The sequence below is a fragment of the Rhinatrema bivittatum genome, chromosome 8, assembly GCF_901001135.1.
Source record: "Rhinatrema bivittatum chromosome 8, aRhiBiv1.1, whole genome shotgun sequence".
Classification (NCBI taxonomy): Eukaryota; Metazoa; Chordata; class Amphibia; order Gymnophiona; family Rhinatrematidae; genus Rhinatrema; species Rhinatrema bivittatum.
The window spans coordinates 185983643-186003819 of NC_042622.1; the positions used below are offsets into that span (position 1 = coordinate 185983643).

The 20177-nt window shown below is 49.2% G+C and overlaps 1 protein-coding gene across 1 annotated transcript in view; it reads right to left on the reverse strand.

The window, feature by feature from the left end:
* Window positions 1-20177, reverse strand: part of ZZEF1 (zinc finger ZZ-type and EF-hand domain containing 1) — a 335589-nt gene that overhangs the window by 196644 nt on the left and 118768 nt on the right. The window contains 6 exon segments of the mRNA XM_029612069.1: window positions 4902-4937; window positions 5567-5654; window positions 6012-6213; window positions 7723-7804; window positions 8000-8033; window positions 8036-8168. Of these exon segments, the coding sequence (XP_029467929.1) occupies window positions 4902-4937; window positions 5567-5654; window positions 6012-6213; window positions 7723-7804; window positions 8000-8033; window positions 8036-8168 (575 nt within the window).

Genomic DNA, 20177 nt, shown 5'->3' on the forward strand with positions numbered 1-20177 from the left:
CGCTGAGTGTCCATGATCGAATGACTTCGCCCGGATGAGCCAATCGTCCAGATAAGGACGAACCAGGATGCCTTCCTTCCGGAGGGCTGCAGCCACGACTATCATGATCTTGGTGAAGGTGCGCGGCGCCGTCGCCAATCCGAAGGGGAGAGCCGTGAACTGAAAATGCTGGTCCAGGATTTTGAAACGAAGGAAACGGTGGTGGTCCGGGCGGATGGGAATGTGCAGGTAGGCCTCCGTTAAGTCCAGGGAGGCGAGAAACTCCCCCGATGTACCGCCGCAATCACTGATCGGAGCGTTTCCATGCGGAAACCGAACGACTCGAAGGGATTTGTTGACTTCCTTGAGGTCCAGTATAGGCCGGAAGGAACCGTCCTTCTTTGGCACGACGAAATAGATTGGAATAGTGGCCCGAGCCCACTTCTCCGAAGGGCACGGGCGCAATAGCGGCCTGTCTCCCGGAGTCTGTCCAGAGTCAGCTGCACCGCCCTTCTTTTGAGGTTCCGAGCCACAGGGAGAAAAGATGAACCTTCCCTGCGGAGGGCGGACAAAATTCCAATGCGTAGCCGTGTTTTATGGTATCCAGGACCCACTGGTCCGAGGTGATCCGCGCCCACTCCGCGTAGAAAAAACGTTAGCCTGCCCCAATCCTGGGGACAGAGGAGTGGGCGAGACTGGCATCATTGTGAAGACTTGTTAGAGGGGTTCCCGGGTCCGGGAGTAGTGCGTGCGGGCCGACGCCCGCAAAAGGAGCGCGACCAGGGCTGAGACCTGGGGGCGGATGGCCGGGCGGCCGCCTGTCTGTATCCCCTGTAGCGCCGCTGCGCTGCGCTCTGGCTCTGGTCCGAGAAGAAGAAAACGCTCTGGATGAACGAAACCTATCCTCCGGCAGCCGATGAACAGCGTTCTCCCCCAGGGACTTGATGATCTGATCCAAATCCTCCCCGAAGAGGAACTTGCCCCTGAAGGGGAGAGAGACCAGACCTGGACTTCGAGGACGTATCTGCCGCCCAGTTGCGTAGCCATAGTAGTCGGCATGCCGCCACTACTGATACCATGGATCTGCGAGGACCCGAAAAAGATCGTACGAGGAGTCCGCCCCATACGCCACCGCGGCCTCCAGCCGATCCACCTGGGCAGCCTCATCGGCCGGCAGATTCTGAGACGTGAGGAGTTGTTGTACCCAAAGGAGACTAGCCCGCTGGGCAAGCGAACTGCACATCACCGCCCGCATGCCAGCGCGGAGACCTCGAAGACCCGCTTAAGGAAAACCTCCAACTTACGATCCTGTGTGTCTCACAATGCCGCACCTCCCGTTACTGGGATAGTCGTCCTCTTCGTGACCACCGACACTGCGGAGTCCACCTTTGGGACCTTGATGAGGTCCAGAAAATCTTCAGGGAAGCGGGTACAGCTTTTCCATCGCCCGGCTGCTCTTCAGGGAGGCCTCCGGGGTGTCCCATTCCCTGGTGAGAAGTTGTAAAAACGAGTCATGGATAGGAAAAAGCCCGAGCCCTCGGCCGAAGCAACCGCCAGGACTGGATCTCCCTTCTTTGAGGAGGTGGCGACAGCGGGAGCCACTGGAGCAGGCGGGTCCTGTGGAGGGTCCAAATCTAATTCCTGAATGATCTGCAGGATGAGGTCGTCCAGTTTCTTCCCTCTGGAAGAGGCGTAGGGTACGCGGATCATCCCCTTCTTGCGTGCCGTCCCCTTGGCCCCCGGTCCGGGAGGTCAGGTCCCTGTCCCGCTGGGTCGGGCACCGCCCCCACTGCCGCTGGCGCCGAACGGACCCGAGTAGGAGGACGGGAGGCCCCCGCTCCCGAAGGGTCGGGGGGGGCCGGCGCCGAGGGCGACATCCGTGGGATCTTAGGGTGGGGGGGGGGGGGGTCCCACAGGTGTGTCCAAGCCCCTGTAGATAAGCTGTATGCATGAGCAGGATAAACTCCGGAGAGAATCCCGGCCTGCCCCGGGTGCATTTCGAGGGGCGGCGTGGTTCCTGCTCCCTGGCCCTGGGTGCTTGGCTCCTGCAACAGAATCGGGGGGGTGCCCCCGCTTGTAGGGTCTTCCCGAGAGACGTTCTCCCTCGTGTCCTGCGCCTCCGGGCGCTCAGAATGTAAGCTGGCCCCCGTTCCCGCCAAAAATGGCGGAGTGGCCGGCCCGTGCCGCCCGGGCAAAAAAAGAAAATTCAGTAAGGGACTGTGAGGTACCTTCCCCCCCGGGAAGGCATCATGCACAGATGCCCTCCCGGGAAATCCGGGACCCCGGGTCGCCGCAGGCCGCACAGCACAACGGCCGCGGCATCGGGATCGCCGGGGGAGAGATGAAAAACGGCGGCAAAAAAAAAGAGCAAAAGCCTCGGGGGGGGGGGGGGGGGCCACGCGCATGAAGGCGCCGCTGCGGGGGGGCCCGGGCGGCCCGCACTGCCCGCTGTCCAGCAATTACAGGGGGGTGCCGCGGGGGGCCTTCCCGGCCACACAACCCGCCCCAGAAGTCTTTCCCAAGCGCGGCAGCAGCCACGGGAAGCTGCAAAATGGCTGCGGGTGAGTGAAGAAAAACGAAGAGGCCGGCACCACCGGCTTTCGCGGGCACCAGGAGCTGTGCTGTGAAGAAAAACTACAGAGGAAGAAAAACTTACTTACCCCTGCTGCAATGACAAAGAAAACAGCACGGCTGCAGAAAAGAGACAGGAGAGATAAGCCACTCCCCAAAAGGTGAAAGGACCCTGCTTTACTTTCTTTTTTTTTTTTTTTTTTTTTTTTTTAAACTTGATACAAGACTTGATACAAACTTGATCCATGAGAAAAGGCAGCAAAATAATCAAGCAAAAGAAGTGAGAAAGAAGGAAAATGGAGGAGAAGCCTGATTCCCCTACTCGCATCTGCTGGAGTCAGAAGATACTGAACTCCTGCAGAGGGGGTAGTGGTATATATGGATACGCCCCCTCAAAGCTTGTGCTGACTCCATCTGCTGGATTGGGGACATAACCCACTGTCTGGACTGATCCAGGTATGTACAGGGAAAATAGCATTAATCATCAGAACAGGTGCAGAGCAGAGCTAGGACAATTTACATTACAATCAACATGAAAAAAAAACCCTCAAATTCTGGTGTCACCTCAGCAAAACTATCCCTCTATTGCTAAACATTTTTGGAACTAACACAAACTCCTGCAAAAAAAAAAAAAAAAGACATCTAGATCTTGCCATGCCATACAGTCACAGCACGGAATCTCAGGGCTCAAAAAGCAGCAATGCAAATACTACACCAGGCCCTAGAACATTAATAACATCACCTACTGGAATAACACAAGCAGCTGGACTACTACAGAGAAACTGCATGCTAGCAGAAATACTGCACTTCAGTCACACACATACACAGGCAAACAGAGACAGACTCTTACCTAATACAGAAATAAGAGACTAAAAATCAGAAACAGAAACACGCAGACAAAACCAAAACAGAAAGCCTGAGAAACTAGACTCTGAACAGTGGAATACTAAAAAAGCAAAATTCAAAAATATAAGAAATGCACATTCCCAAAGATAGCATATTCCAAATGCTAAAATCTCAAAATATATATATATATATATATATATATATATATATATATTTTTTTTTTTTTTTTTTTACTGTTGTCTGATCTTTGTATTTTTCTAATCAGTTGGTCCTAGTCTCTTTTTCCCCACTTTTCCCTTGTCGGTCATTTCCTAATTCCTTTTTAGGGACTCTTCTCATTCTGTTTCTTCTACTGTCTTCTTCCTCACACATAGAGGTTCATACTTTCTTTCACAAACTCCCTCACACACACAAGCTCTCACTCTAATATACTCTCCCCTCTACACACAAGCTCTCACTCTCATACATTCTCTACACACAAGCTCTCATTCTAATGTGCTCTACCATAGATAACTCACAAGCTTTCACTCTCACATGCTCTACCATACATACATATATACTCACATACACACAAACTCTCACTCTTACATGGTCTACCACAGACACAACCTTTCACTCTCACTCCCTGGCTCCCATTCACACACAGGCACACTCAGGCTCCCATACTCACACACCCCCCCAGGCTCCCATACTCACACCCCCCCCCCAGGCTCCCCATTTGCACCCACCTACACCCCCCAGGCTCCTATTCGCACCCACAGGCTCCCATTCGCACCCACTCACCCACAGGCTCCATTTGCACCCACTCACTCACACACACCCAAACTCCCATTCTCACCCCCCCCTCCCACACACACACACCCAGGCTCCCATTCTCACCCACCCCCCACACACACCCAGGCTCCCATTCTCACCCCCCCTCCCACACACACCCAGGCTCCCATTCTCACCCACCCCCACTCACACCAAGGCTCACATTCTCACCCACACACACATGGTGGGGCCTTTTCATTAGGAATAGCCAAACTCCTACTTCGCTATGGCAAGAATGGGATCCCGCGATGGCCTTGCAGCTCCAGCTCTCCTCTTCACCATTGTGGGTATGGGATCTCATGACAGCATTGCAGTTCCAGCCCTCTTCTTCGCCATTGCGGGGATGGGATCCCATGACTGCAATGCAGCTCTAGCTCTCCTCTTTGCCATTGCAGGGATGGGATCCCCACTATGGCATTGCTGCTCCATGTCAGACAGCCCTGGTTGAGTGGGCCTGGGCCCACCCAGGCCCTCCTGTGGCTAAGCCACTGATTTGTACTTGAAACTAATTTGGTGCATTTGATTTAAGAGACATTTTTATTAGTGATTTTTCCAAAATTATAGACCTGCATAAGATGAATTGTTTCCAAACTGGCACTTGCATACACAAGTGAGTCTTCCCCCACTCCCCCCTCCAAACAAGAATAAATATCTGGGGCTAGTCTCACTACTCAGATCACAGTGTGTCACACTGCAGTGCAGGGGGATCTAGGTTCAGATCCCAGTCTCTCAGAGAATAGTCAGGCTCAGGTATATCGCAGAGATGGAGCACGCAGGCTCTGGATACAGGGTACACGTCTTGTAACAAAAAAGCATAAATTTGTTCCAACAAGCTAAGTTCTGCATAATATAAAGGCACTTCTACTCAGGAAGGTAATTAAAAGCAATTAACATATCTAGCTAGTAAAAATGGCCTCAAATTATCAAACATTGAGGTTTTGCTGGTACAGCACCTTAGTCTTATTATGCAGATGCAGATTTGATTTGGTCTGCCAGCTCTATTCCTCTATGCAGTATTTCACCATAGGTGAAAATATTCTGTGACACAGGAATGGTTGTATTCTTGTGCCCAACTACATCTTTCCTGTTTTGCCGTTATCTTAAATCACCAGCCCTGCAGCCTGCTCGTACTAGGCTGTTTAGAAGCCAAAAGGCTGAAGAAAATCATTTATGGCGTTGGCTGCAACAAGATTATTTATATCAGGGATTTAATGTAGCTGAAAGCCAAAAAATAGTACCAGTGCTTTATATCAGAGATGGAAAAAAGTGGATTATTGCTTGCAAATTGAATGAAGTACCTCTTTGGTTTCTTGGTGTTTGATGGCAGAAGTCGCTTGTTTCTGTAGGTTCGGTATACGTCTCATGTCTGAAGACAGATTTCCACAGAACAGAACCAAGAACAGCAGTTATCTTTGCAGGGGGCAGCTCTGCTGCAGCGCCTAGTTCTAAAAAAAAGGATTTCTCTCTTAAATTGCTTGTAACTTATTCTGTAATGTCTTGCATTGTTTACTTTAGACTTTTACATAAGTCATGTACCCCTGTACATAGAGCAGAACAATGCTAAAACTCAAAAAGCTATGCCAGAAAACCTTTAGAGATTTTAATATGTGAAGCTTCAAAAATCAGGTGACATGTAGGTAGAGTTCAGTGGACAAGTGGATTGGACAAAATTTTTATCAATGATGTTCACATCATTGATAAAATTGAGAAAAAGCTTAAAGTTTTGCAGCTAAAACAGTTTCCTGTTAACCTCTTGCAACACTCATCACATATGATGGTGCAAATCATCAGACAAGCCTTACCACATGTAGATTTCAACGCCATGGTCCTGGAGGCCAGGCGTCCCATCAGCCTGGCCACCAGCAGCTGTAAATCTGCACCCCAGGACAGAGGGACATCTGGGAGGCCATATGCTGTGACGGAGAATTTGTAGCCCCATTCGCTATTGCTGCTGTCCGAGTGGAAGAGAAACTGCAGTCGTGGGCCAGCTTTAAAGGTCACTTTCTGTAGGGGCAAGAGGATAAATACTTTAGCATAAAGCAGAGCAGAGGGGGAGAGGACTTAGGGCACCACATGCCCTTTGTGTGTTATGGAAGTGCTTTGCTGTTTAACTTATGCTCTGACTGCTTTACAGATGGCAGGGTGCAGTTCTGTAATATAATCAGGTGTCTGCATACACCATGCAAGAAACATAGAACTTGATGGCAGATAAAGACCATATGGCCCATCCAGTCTGCCCATCCACATCTCCTGCTCAGCTTTATAGACCCTTCCTCTCCCTCAGAGATCATCTGTGCTCGTCCCAGGCTCTTTTGAATTCCAATACCACCCTCGTTCCGTCATCGCCGCAGAGATGTTGAGGAACTGGCACATCAGATTCACATTCTCCTGTTGCTGCTCAGCCACCCCCACAGAAACTTTCTAAATCAGCAACAATGCATGCATTTTCAGATCTTCAGTTCTCCTCTCAAGCCACTAAAAGTCTGGCCCGGTGGTTCAGCGGCAAGTGCCGTGTATTGCCATATGGAGGCGTTGGGAATCTAACCTAAGTCTGGTGTCTGCTTCTGGGGCCAGCTGGGGATGCTGTGGTGACAGGAAGGGAGTCCGGCATAGCTCACTGGTGATACCAAGGAGCCAGACTTCAGGGTCATGTTTGACTATTTTTTTTTCATTACAAGCCTTTTTGGATAAGAAACCCAATCAAGGTAGGGTACAAAATATTAGAAAGCAGCATACAAACAGAGATCAGTAGCAGCTGTACAATATGGTAATATGCACAGTAAGGACTAACCTGAACTAGTATATAAATAAACAGTAATGCCTCAATTTAAAAAGAATACCCAAACTTAAAACAAATACACAAATATCCTCGTGGTAGCAGCTTAACAACAGAAGAAGGTGCGAACATGAGGAACAGACTAGAAAGAAATAAACATTAATGACTAAGTAAAAATCAACAATAATGCACAAACGTCTGAAAACAGTTGAGATTTGGGACCACTGGTCAAGGATTGCTGTTGCACTGACTGGAATGAGATGAGCGGGAAACCCCACATAGCTGAGAATAGGTGCCACTTCCGACTGAGCTGGAAGCCCAAAAATGTTTAGGAAGAAACCATCGGACCACAAAAAAAGACCCAGGAGAATTCTGTAGGACTGCTTTACGTGTTTCTTAGGAAACAGAGGTGAAAGTCTCACCGGAAAACTATTACCAAGCCAAGCAGTAACCAAAGAGTATCTACAGACTCTAATTTCTAGCACAGAGCTAGAGAAGACCAGATCTGCAAAGGTTTTTATCAGTGACATTGAGAATTCTTATTGGACCAACATAAGAAAAAATCATCCAAAAATATCTGAAGAGGGGACCTATGCAATCTTGAAAACTTATGCACATCATTTTGGGGCTGAATAGAAGGTACTGCAGTTACAGAGATTTTTGATTCTATCCAGGACTAGTAATGGCTGCAAGAACTACGAACTGACGCTAAGAATGAGTGCTGCAACACTGCTCACCTTTGGCCACTTCTCAGTGCCAACTTTTGTGTCATAGCGAACTTTCACGCCTCTTGCATCTGTGAACTCCAGATAATCGTACCTGTAGAAATTACATTGCCTTTACTTAAAACAGACTGATAAAGTGAACAAGGGACAGAAAACAAATTCCTCCCAGGTAGAGAAACCTACAAAGCAATTATAATATTGTTCTTACAAGTACAGTGTAAAACATTTCAGACACTGATCATGAATTGTAGCCACTGCTATTTTACTCAAAATGAAAGTAAAAGGATACCTCCTTTCTGTTTCGCATTTTTCATGAAACTCACCTCAAAATAAGTTGCCCCCGGGCAAAAGAAGACAGAGACATCATGGCAGTTGTTTTCATAGTTATGGGGGGACTCCATGGCCCATGTGCGGAGAACTACGGGTTGCTCAACCTGATTCCAATTTTCTGCATCAATCTATGCAAATTAGATTATGAGATGATATGCTTTAAAGAAATGCAATGTTAATGACTGGTGCAAAGGATATTTTTACTGGTCATTAATCCTCCTCCTTCTCCAACCCTGTTATAACTAATTCCCCCCTTAAAAAACCTCAGCAAGCCCATCCTCATTATAGGAAAATTGGTTCTTACCTGCTAATTTTCATTCCTGTAGTACCACAGATCAGTCCAAACTCCAGGGTTTTGTATCCCTGCCAGCAGATGGAGACAGAAAAAGTTTTACCTACACTGTACATAACCTGGGGTGCCACGTGCAGTCCCTCAGTATTGACCTGTACCCAAGCCAAGTTGAAGGCCCCACCAAATAAACCTAAATGAAACCTTTTCCTCCCAACAAGCAGGAGGAAGGTGAGATTGCCCAAACTGGAAAAGTTATTTCTCAACATAACTTAATAGAATACCATTGAAGATCTCCAACAATACTGCATTATATACACCCAACAGAACGAGCAGAAAACTTTCCCTACTAGTCAGGTGGGTCTCTGGACTGATCTGTGGGTACTACAGGAATAAAATTAGCAGGTAAGAACCAATTTTCCTTTCCCTATATGTACCCCGGATCAGTCCAGACTCCTAGGATGTAACTGGGTGGGACCTTGAGAGTCCTGCTAGCAGAACATTCTGACCAAAGTTCATGGAAGTCAGAGCTCTGACATCCAAGTGAAAATGCCCAATGAAAGTGCATAGTGAACTCCAAATAGTTCTCTGGCCAATCTTCTGTGGCCACACTTACTGGGACTCTGCAAAAAAAGGCTGCTGGAGAACATGTCAAGAAAGTGCTCAACCCCTCAGGAACAGGGTGACCCTTAGAAATATAAGTCGACCCAACCATTTCTTTCAGCCACCGTGCAATTGTAACTTTTGATGCTTTGCCTCCTTTCTTTAGACCACTACAGAGTACAACGAGAAGATCCAACTTAAGGAAATCATTAGTAATCTTCAGATAATGCAAAAAAGCTCAAACATCCAAGAAGCTAGGAGAATTTCCAATCTGTCAAGGATGGAAGCTCCCAATGCTAAAAACCATTTTGGGCAGAAAAAGACAGTACCATACGTAACGATACCCTCAAATCCGAGATCTGCAGAAATGAAACCCAACATGATGGGATATACTTAGTGTTTGGGCACTCACCAGGTACTTGTAGCCTGGATTGGCCACTGTTGGAAACAGGATGCTGGGCTTGATGGACCCTTGGTCTGACCCAGTACGGCAATTTCTTATACTCTTATGAATCTCTGACATACTCCTGGCCGAACCAATAGCCACTAGAAAAACTCTCTTAACCGTCCAAGCTCCATAGGAGTTCAAACGAAGCCTCACACATTCCTTGTAGTACCAGAATAAGATTCCACGTTGGCCAAAACTTCCTCAACCGGAGGACATAAATTCTTAACCTCCTGAAGGAAGTGCATGACATCTGGATGAACTGACAGAGAATACCCCTGCACCTTACCCCAGAGACAGTCCAAGGCTGCTACCCAGACTCTCAAAGAGTTGAAGGCCAGATCTTTGACCAAACCTTCTTGGAGAAAAGTCAAGATATGCGACACAGTGGACTGAACTGGCTGCTCTCTGTTCATCACATACCAGAACGCGCAGAACTTACAAACTCAAACATATGCTAAAAATGCAGAAGGTCACCTGGCTTGCAGCAAAGCGGAAATAACTGCAATGGAATATCCCCTCTGTGCCAATCATCTCCTCTCAATAGCCAAGCTGTGAGTCAGAAGTGAACAGCCTAGTGCAAACATATTGGGCCCTGATGGAAAACATTTGCAGGTGGCTGAACCTCAGCAGTTTGTCTATGGCCATGTTGAGCAAATCTGTCGACAAGGCTACTCTGGGGCTACGAGAATTATTTTGCCCGAAAACTTTACTATCTGGGGTTGCCTAGATGCTCCACTATCTGCCGTAACACCTTGCCCACCAGAGGCCAAGAAGGGAAGACAAAGGAGAATTCCTTGAGGCCATGGTAAAACTAGAACGTCTATTCCCTCTGCACAGTGTTCTCCTTCGTGGCTGAAAAACCGAGCCACCTTGGAGTTTTTACTGGTAGCCATTAGGTACATATGGAAATATCCTCAACTCTGGTGGAAGACACACACTGTCGCCTCCCAGGGTCTAATTTTCTCCAATTGAGAATATCCGCTGGAACCTTGCCTACCCCATGGATGTGAGACACCGTCATTGTCTTCAAGAGAGATACTCTGCCCAGAGAACCAACCCCTGTGCCTCCTTTGGCTCTGCCCGGAGAACCAACTGCCGGGGCTCCTGACCCACCACCGGACGCTGGGTTCCTCCCTGCTGGATGATGTAGACCACCGTTGTTGCACTGAGTGATAGGACTCCTCTTGCACAACCGTGGCCAAAAGGCAAAAAATGCACATCGCACCACTCTCATCTGTAACTAACTGAAAGACGAAGCAGTCACTTTCTTGGACCAGTGGCCCCACATCAACTGAAGCTGACACACTGCGTCCCAGCTCAAAAATCTGACCGCAGTAATGAGTAACCACACTATACTCCAGATTAATCCATATGGAAGGGGAAGATAAAAGACCTCTAACCATGGATTCAACAGGGAGAGAAAAGCCCTCCAAAGGAGCCACAGATACATGACTACCAAGGCACCAATTCCAAGGTCGATACCACCTACCCAGGACTCACAAGTAGTCACGAAAGCCCCCAACAGGTGTGGAATCTGACCCTGCTGAACAAATCCCCCACACACTCCAGGGTCTGACTGGAAATAAGGCGTCTCTTTACTGGATTCACCATCCAGCCTGAAGACTTCAACTGCCTCAGTATGATCTGAGTAACTGCTGCCAGTGATCGCCTGATTTCGCTCAGCAGAGCCAATCGTCCAGACATAGATGCACCCGCACACATTCTTCATGTGGGGCCACTGCCCCAACCGTTATCACCTTGGTGAAGTTGCATAACGCCAAACAGGAAAGCTGAAAACGATTCCCTAAAATCAAAAACTTCAGAAACTGCTGGTGCTTTGACCTGATGGCTATATGGCTATAAGCTAAAGAGGCCAAACTCCTCCTACGGAAAAAAGGCTATTTCAGAGCCACATTTACCTTTCTCCAAATGACAAATCACACGACAACATCCTTTCCTTTTGTGGCACGACGAAAACAAATGGAACATCAACCTATTCTTTGTTCCTCTCGGGAAACAGGCTCTAAGACCCCCCAGTCACTGGAAGCAATCCAGCATCTCCTGAACAGTAAGCCTCTTGGCGACAGAAGTGCAAGTGAAAACCACCTAAGCATCTTGAACCAGATGAGCAAATTCAAAATGCGTAGCCATCTTTTAACACCTTTAGGTCCCACTGGCCCATGTTAATTTCAGCCCACTCTTTATAAAACAGCGTGAACGCCCTCTAATGGCAACTGAAGAGTAGACCATTCTCATTACATCGTAAGGATCTTACTCTGCCTGCTTCTGTACCTGAGTTATCTCAGGGTGGTCTCAGACCTCATAAAAAAAAGACTATTCCCAGGACTGATCTCTGGCCATGGTTTTGCCTGTGAAGACCCAAAGACCCTTTATCCGAAAAGAAAAAGCCCTTAGATCTGCCTTCTGGAGACTTATGATCCTACACCTTGGACTCTCCCAGATGCTCCATTATGTGCTCCAGGTCTTCCTCGTACAAGAGCCTGCCCTTAAAGGGAAGAGTTCTCCGTCAAGAACTGGCCCATCTTTGCTGACCAGCTGCGCAACCACAGCAATCTTCTGGCTGACCTTGCAGACATCCTGATCCCAAAAGATGACCTGATCAGGCTGTACAAAGCAACTGCACATATGTCAGTCGCCTTAACTTTTTTTTTTTTTTTTGCTGCCACCCCTCACGCAGCTTGTGACTCTAACACAGACATGCTCTTTGCATAAAACTGCTGAAAATCGCAGCCCTTATGCTCAGGGCCAAGACTTCAAACTTCCTCCTGAGATGAAACTACACATTTCCCTATGTAGCAGACCCCGCTACCTAACTAAACTTATGAAAAATAAAGACGCCAGCTAACCCAAACGGTATCCACTCCAAGACAATATCAGCTCTCCGTAAGTCAGAGTCCTCCTGTGAAACCTTGATGTCCCGCTCCTGAAGAACATGGGGAAATCTATCGCCCTTTGGCCAGTGGGTCCTCCCTGTGCCCCCAGTCGGACCTGTCATCAAGCATTTGGGAATCCCAGGGTGCAAACCCTGTATAATCTGAAATCTCAGAAAATGCCAAATGCCTGCCACATAACTGTCCTTCAGCTAGGACCAAGACCTAGAGAAATCTCCTGCTGTGCTCTTCGCCCCTTATGCCTTAAACCTAAGAGACACCAAGCGATCAGTCAGCAATGGATCTGTCCCTCATTACCCCACAACCTGCTCCTCTGCCCCCTCATCCAAGGGACAACATGGACATGAAGCCAAATCTAGAAACCTCCCCCCGAATCCTTTCAAACTTTTTTTTTTGTATTACAGGACGTGGGCAACTTCATGCCCTTCTGTGGGGAAGTGGACGCTTCACGCTTGCTGCTTTCCTGGCAAGAGAAGCCCAAAGACGCACTCCTGTGGGATTTCCCAACAGCCAAGGAAAGGGTAGGAGTGAATCCCCCATGTTCCCCAAAGCTCCGTTTTGCCTCTGCCAAAATGTCCACCATTCCTGTGCTCGCAGGGAATTGGCTCACTGTTGCCTTGGCGCTTCCCTAACTTTGCGATGTCGCCCCCAAGGCAGTCCTGCCAGAAAAGAAAATTATTCCTTACCTGCTAATTTTCGTTCCTGTAGTACCACTGATCAGTCCAGACAGTGGGTTATGTCCCCCTTCCAGCAGATGGAGTGAGAGCAAAAACTGTAAGGACAGCCCCTAATAGGCTGGAGCGCCCTCTGCGTCCCTTCAGTATAAAGAATATCCAAGCAAGCAAGAAAACATTGGATGGATCAAGTAACACTGAACTTCAAACTATAACTGTGTAAACTAAGTAAGAACTTTCAAAATGAAGTATTAGTCAGTCACAAAACATTGCAAACTGAAATAAGCAGTCGAGCGGAGGACAATCCCTATCCCATAAATCCTGAGGGAGGGCGTCTGGACTGATCCGTGGTAGTACAGGAACGAAAATTAGCAGGGAAGGATTAATTTTCTTTTCCCTGTACGTACCCGGATCAGTCCAGACAGTGGGATGTACCAAAGCTTCCCTACGTAGGGTAGGCCCCGGATAGCCCAGCTCGAATGACTTGCGTGCTAAAAGAGCCAAATACCGGTGGATGGACATTTAAGCGATAGTAACATGCAAACATGTGTAACGATTTCCAGGTAGCCGCTCTGCATATCTCCTGCAGAGAGACAGCCTGGCTTTCTGCCCAGGAAGCTGCTTGAGCACGAAGCGAATGAGCCTTGATGCCATCTGGAGGTGAGCGGCCAGCACCAATGTATGCCAACGAGATCACTTCCTTTAACCATCGAGCAATAGTGGTCTTAGAAGCCTTGTTTCCTCTCTTGGGGCCGCTCCAGAGGACAAAGAGATGGTCCGATAAACGGAAATAGTTAGTAACCACCAAATATCAAATGAGTATGCGCTTGACATCAAGCCGAAGGTCTCTGGAATCGTAGTCCGAAAAAGATGGGAGTTCCACCGACTGATTCAAATGAAAAGCGGAGACCACCTTAGGCAGGAACGATGGTACTGTGCTCAAAGATTCTCCTGAATCTGTGAAACAGAGGTAGGGCTCTCTACACGACAAAGCTTGAATTTCCGAGATCCTGCGAGCCGAACAAATAGACGCCAGGTAAACTGTCTTGAGAGTGAGATCCTTGAGAGTAGCTGTGGCCAGCGGCTCAAAAGGCGGGCCGGTCAGAATCCAGAGGACCAAATTTAGGCTCCAAGAGGGGCACAATGTGTGAATTGGTGGTTTTACCGTGCTTTGCTCCCTGCAAAAACTCGACTATGTCAGGATGGGAAGAAAGAGGAGCTCCATCCAGATGACGCATGAGGGAACCAAGGGCTGCATCCTGAACCCTCAGGGAATTGTAGGCCAAACCTTTCTCTAGGCCTCGTTGCAAAAAGGAAAGAATGTTGGCTACCAAAGCACGATGTGGAGAAACATGCATGGAATCACACCAGGCCTCAAATACTTTCCAGACGCGGACATATGTGATGGATGTAGATATTTTCCTAGCTTTGAGGAGGGTGGAAATAACAGCCTCCGAGTAACCTCATTTTCTCAGCCTGCGCCTCTCAAAAGCCAGGCCGCAAGACAGAAGCGATCTGCCCAGTTGAAAAATACTGGCCCTGACGTAGAAGGTTCAGCAGATGCCCCAGACAAAGAGGACCGTCCACAGCCATGTTGACCAAGTCTGCAAACCACGGTCTTCGGGGCCATTCCGGCGCCACGAGGATTACTGGCCCTTGGTGGATTTCTATTCTCGGATGAACCTTTCCCACCAGGGGCCACGGCGGAACACGTAGACAAGGTGGTTTTGTGGCCATGGGAGGACCAGAGCATCCACTCCTTTTCTGCGCTGTGCTCTCTTCTGCGACTGAAGAAGCGTGGAGCTTTGGCATTCTGTTGAGTGGCCTTAGGTCTAGATGGGGAGTCTCCCCATCGGCGGAAGAGCAGCTTCATCGCGTCTCCGGTGAGTTCTCACTCCCCTGGATCTACACGTTGACGGCTTAAGAAGTCTGCTTGAACATTGTCAACACCCGCTATTTGGGATGCCGCCAGCCTGGAGAGGTGGAGCTCCACCCACGCCATCAATTTGTCCGTCTCCCGGATACATGCTGGCTCCTTGTTCCTCCCTGACAGTTGATGTACGCTACTGTCGTTGCGTTGTCGGAGAGTATTCGCACCACTTGCCCCTGGACTAGGGGGAAGAAACGCTTCAATGCGAGACGAATCGCTCTGGTCTCCAGAGGATTGATTGGCCATGACACCTGCACGGACGTCCATCGCCCCTGAATCGACTGCATCTTGCACACCGCCCCCTAGCCGGAAAGGCTGGCATCCGTGGTGATCACCACCCACTGTGGGACCTCTAAGTCCACTTCCCGCAACAAGTGATCCAGACTGAGCCACCAGTGCAGGCTGTCCCTGGCCGAGTCCGGCAGCGGGAGGGGTGCTTGAAACTCCCGAGATACTGGCTTCCAGCGAGAGATTAGCACTCTCTGTAAAGGACGCATATGTGTGAAGGCCCAAGGAACTAAATCTATAGTTGAAGCCATACAGCCCAGTACCTGGAGGTAGTCCCATGCCGTGGGGAGAGGAAGGCAACTGAAGGCCGTAACTGAGCAAGTAGGGATTGCGCTCAGTCCTGACGAAGGAAGATTTTGCCCAGTCCGGTATTGAAGTGTGCTCCTAGAAAGTCGAGCGTCTGTGAGGGAGCAAGACTGCTCTTGGCAAGGTTGACAACTCATCCTAGAGATTGGAGAAGATGTAGAACCCTGTCGACCACTCGCTGGCACAGATCCCGGGACTTCGCTCGGATGAGCCAGTTGTCCAGGTAAGGGTGCACTAGGATCCCCTCCTTCCGTAGTGCTGTCGCTACGACCACCATCAGCTTGGTGAATGTGCACGGTCGCCAGACCAAAGGGCAGGGCCTGAAATTGAAAATGCTGACCGAGGATCTTGAAGCGAAAGGAAGCGCTGATGTTCTTGCAATATGGAGATGTGTAGATAGGCCTCCGTCAAGTCCAAGGAAGCTAGAAACTCTCCTTGGTGTACCGCTGTTATAACGCAGCGCAAGGTTTCCATCCTGAAATGTGGAATTTTGAGGGCCCTGTTGACCATCTTGAGATCGAGGAGTGGACGAAAGGAGCCTTCCCTTCTTGGGAACCACGAAGTAGATGGAATAATGGCCTAACCCTTGTTCCGCCAAGAGCACCGGTAAAATGGCCCCTAGGTTCAGGAGATGGTCGAGTGTCTGCCACACTATATACTGCTTCTTCACTGGTCTGCAAGAGGAGAAGACAAACCTGTCTCTTAGGGTCGAGCAAAGTCTAAAGCGTAGCCGTGCTGTAGAATATCCAGGACCCATTGGTCTGAGGTAATTTTGACCCACTCCTCGTAGTAAAAGGAAAGCCACCCCCCTTATCCTGGGGGTCGAAGAGGGGCCGGCAATACTTCATTGGGAGGACTTGGAGGGTGCCCCTTGGGAGGGGTTATCCCTAGTTGGTCTTCGGCCACAAAAGGAATGAGACCAGGACTGCGACCGGGAGGAGGGTGGCCTTTTTGAAACTGGTCTTGATTTTCGGAAGCGACGCTGACCCCAGAAATGGGTACAAATAGAGCTGAACAACCTGGAGCTCAGAGGACGATCTTCGGGCAATTTATGGACCTTATTCTCACCAAGGGACTTGATGAGCTGGTCCAGCTCATCTCCAAACAGCAACTTTCCTTTGAAAGGTAGGGAGCCCAGCTGAGACTTGGAAGAAGAATCCGCCAACCAGTTACGGAGCCAGAGCAGGCGTCTAGCTGAGACTGCGGAAACCATAGATCTGGCCAGCACCCGGAATAGGTCATATAGAGCATCCACTCCATAAGCTATTACAGCTTCCAAGCGTTCCGCCTGCTGCGCCTCCTCTGGAGGTAGCTCTTGAGTACTGAGCAGCTATTGTACCCATCTGAGACCTGCTCTTTGCTTAATGGAGCTACAGACAGCCGCTCTGACGCCCAAAGCTGATACCTTAAAGACTCTCTTTAGGTACACCTTGAGCTTACAGTCCTACATGTCATGCAGAGCGGCGCCCCCAGTGACCGGAATAGTTGTTTTCTTCGTGACCGCCGATACCGATGCATCAACCTTGGGGACCTTGAGAAATCTAAGGATTCTTCAGGGAGCGGATACAGCTTATCCATCACTCTGCCAACCCTCAAAGAAGCGTCCAGAGCATCCCATTCCCTGGACAACAACTGAAGGAGCATGGGATGAAAAGGAAATGCCTTCGCTGGTGGGTGGAGGCCTGCCAGGATGGGATCCCCCTTCTTAGCTGTCGGACCGGACCCTGCAGCATCTTGTGGTGCCTCAATATCCAATTCAGCCAGGACATGGGGATGAGAGGATCTAACTCATCCCTCTGAAATAGTTGCAAAACCCAGGGATCATCTCCTTCCAATTGCATATATGGCATCGGATCATCCAGGTCCGGATCAGGAACAAGACTCTGAGGAGGAAGCAGGTCCAGAATAGGGGATGGGAAACCACCCAGACACGGGAGGACCCTAGCAGAACCCCTGGTACTGTGTGCCCCTGAGGGACCCCTGCTCCTGTAGACCCTTGTGGGACTCCCGATCCTTGAAAGAGTGCCCCAGAGTCCCCAGTCTTCTCAAGTCTGATCACCTTGGCAGGGGGAGGAGCTGAGGCTGGGTCCTGCTGCTGGGTTAGCCTTGCTCAATAAGCATTACGCAGTAAAAGGATAAACTCTTCAGAAAAAGGATCAGGAGGAGGAGTGGGGGGAAGGAACAGCAGGAAATTCCCTGATGGTGAATCTGCATTGGGGAGGAGAGCAGGAGTGAGAATCGGCGGTGAGGGGGAAAAACCGGTCTGCATCCCCATCTGGTTGCGTCGGAGCAGGCAATTCATAAGACAAAATGGCCAATGTTCCCACGTTGGATGGGAACTGGGCCGACCTCCCTGAGCGCAGGCGCGCTTGAGCGCGCGAAGCAGAACGCCTCGCTGGCCTCGAGGGACCCTCCCCACCAGGGAGGCACTTCGCACATAGGCCGTCCCGAGAGAGCTGCGACCCGGGCTCTTCACATGCACAACATCATGTTGGACGCGGCATGAGGGGAAAAACAGAGCCGGCACAGAAAATCACCTCTGGAGGCTGTCAGCAGCAGTAAGATGGAAATCTTTGCTTGCAAGGTAAACAACGACCTAAGCTCTTAAAATAAAATGCAAACAGAGGAATGGTGCCTCTCTGTCAACACTGCCCTGAGGAAAATGGCAACTCAGGGCAGCAGGTCGTTGTAGTGGGGGGAGAGGTTGGACCACCAATGTGCACTCGTATCGGACAGCAATTAAGAGGATGCCTGTGAAAAAAGAAATAACACAGAACTTACCCCAACAAGTGAACAGACATAGATAAAAATTATGAAATCTGCCACTACCAAAAGTGGTGTCTGCAAGTTTCAGAATAACTGAATACTAAGTAAGATTAAGGCGACGCTCTTTAACTAATCCTCTTTGGGGGGTTTTTTTAAGTTGATCCATCCAAAGAAAAAGTAAAATATCAGAAAATAGTACTCTATTCTCTCAAAGATTACAGGGGAACCGCAGGAGCCACTTTCATCTGCTGGAGTCAGAGAAATACTGGAGGGACACAGAGGGTGCTCCAACCTATTAGGGGCCTTCCTTACAGTTTTTGCTCTGACTCCATCTGCTAGAAGGGGAACATAACCCACTGTCTGGACTGATCCGGGTACGTACAGGGAACTTACCTCTCCATGGAAACTCAGAAACTGTGGACCAATTGCACCAGAGCTGCACGCATGAAACACGAACTCTACCACCCCTGCATCGGCTCTTAGGCACCATTATCAACGTACGTTGACTCGCCGCTGCGGTCTGACTGCTCTCCCAGCCACCATTGAAGCAGTCTTGCATGCTGCGCCAAGGCTGACCCGTGCTATACCCAGGATAAAGCAGAGTTGCTTACCTGTAACAGGTGTTCTCCCAGGACAAGCAAGATGTAGTCCTCACATGTGAGTGACGTCACCAGACGGAGTCCTACCACGGAAAACCTCTATCAAAGTTTCTAAAACTTTTGACTGGCACACTGAGCATGGCCAGCATGCCATAATCCCTGTAGCCACAGAGGTCTCCCTTCAATCTCGTTTGTAGCAAAATGTGCGAGCAAAAAAATAAAATAAAACGTTTCGGACCCAACTCCACGGGGTGGATTTCATGAGGACTACATCCTGCTGTCCTGGGAGAACACCTATTACAGGTAAGCAACTCTGCTTTCTCCCAGGACAAGCAGGATGGTAGTCCTCACATGTGGGTGATTAGCAAGCTACAGGCTGACTCATATTTAAATTGAGCCAACAGCATACAACTTGTGCCACAGGCACATCAACTGGTGTACTGTTGGGAAAAATGAGGCAGCCTGAAAATCACAGCAGGTGGATGTGGAAGGAGTTGGGATTATACTGGAAATAAGTTCTTCAAGACGGACTGGCCAAAGGCAGGGTCTTGATGTCCTTCCTTGTCCAGCAGTAATGTGCTGCAAATGTGTGAAGAGACCTCCATGTTGCAGCTTTACAGATCTCAGCAATCGGTATTGAACAATAGTATGCTACTGAGGTTGCCATGGCTCTTACTGAGAGCGCCTTCACTCGTCCCTGGAGAGGAAGGCCAGCTTTCTCATAGCAGAATTCGATACAGTCTGCTAGCCAATTGGAGAGAGTTTGTTTGCCCACTGCAACTCCCGGTTTGTTTTTAATCGAAAGAACAAAGAGTTGGGGGGATTTCCTATGGACTGCAGTGCGGTCTAGGTAAAACGCAACTGCACGTTTACAGTCCAAGGTGTGTAAAACTCTTGCCCTGGTGAGAGTGAGGTCTTGGGAAAAAGGTGGGCAAGACTATAGACTGATTCAAGTGAAAGTCAGTAACCACCTTGGGAAGGAATTTAGGGTGAGTACGGAGCACCACTCGGTCATGGAGGTTCCTTGTATAAGGTGAGTATGTGACAAGTGCTTGTAACTCACTAACCCTTTGAGCAGATGTAATGGCTACTAGGAAGAGAACTTTCCATGTAAGAAATTTAACTTCACAGGAGTGCAAAGGCTCAAATGGGGAGCGCATGAGCCTTGTAAGTACTATGTTTAGGTCCCATTCGGTAACTGGTGGCCGTAGAGGGGGCTTAAGTTGTAGTAGGCCCCTCATAAACCGACTCACAAGAGGCAGCGCCATTATTGGGGCATCCCCTACTCGCTTGTGGTACGCTGAGATGGCACTGAGGTGTAC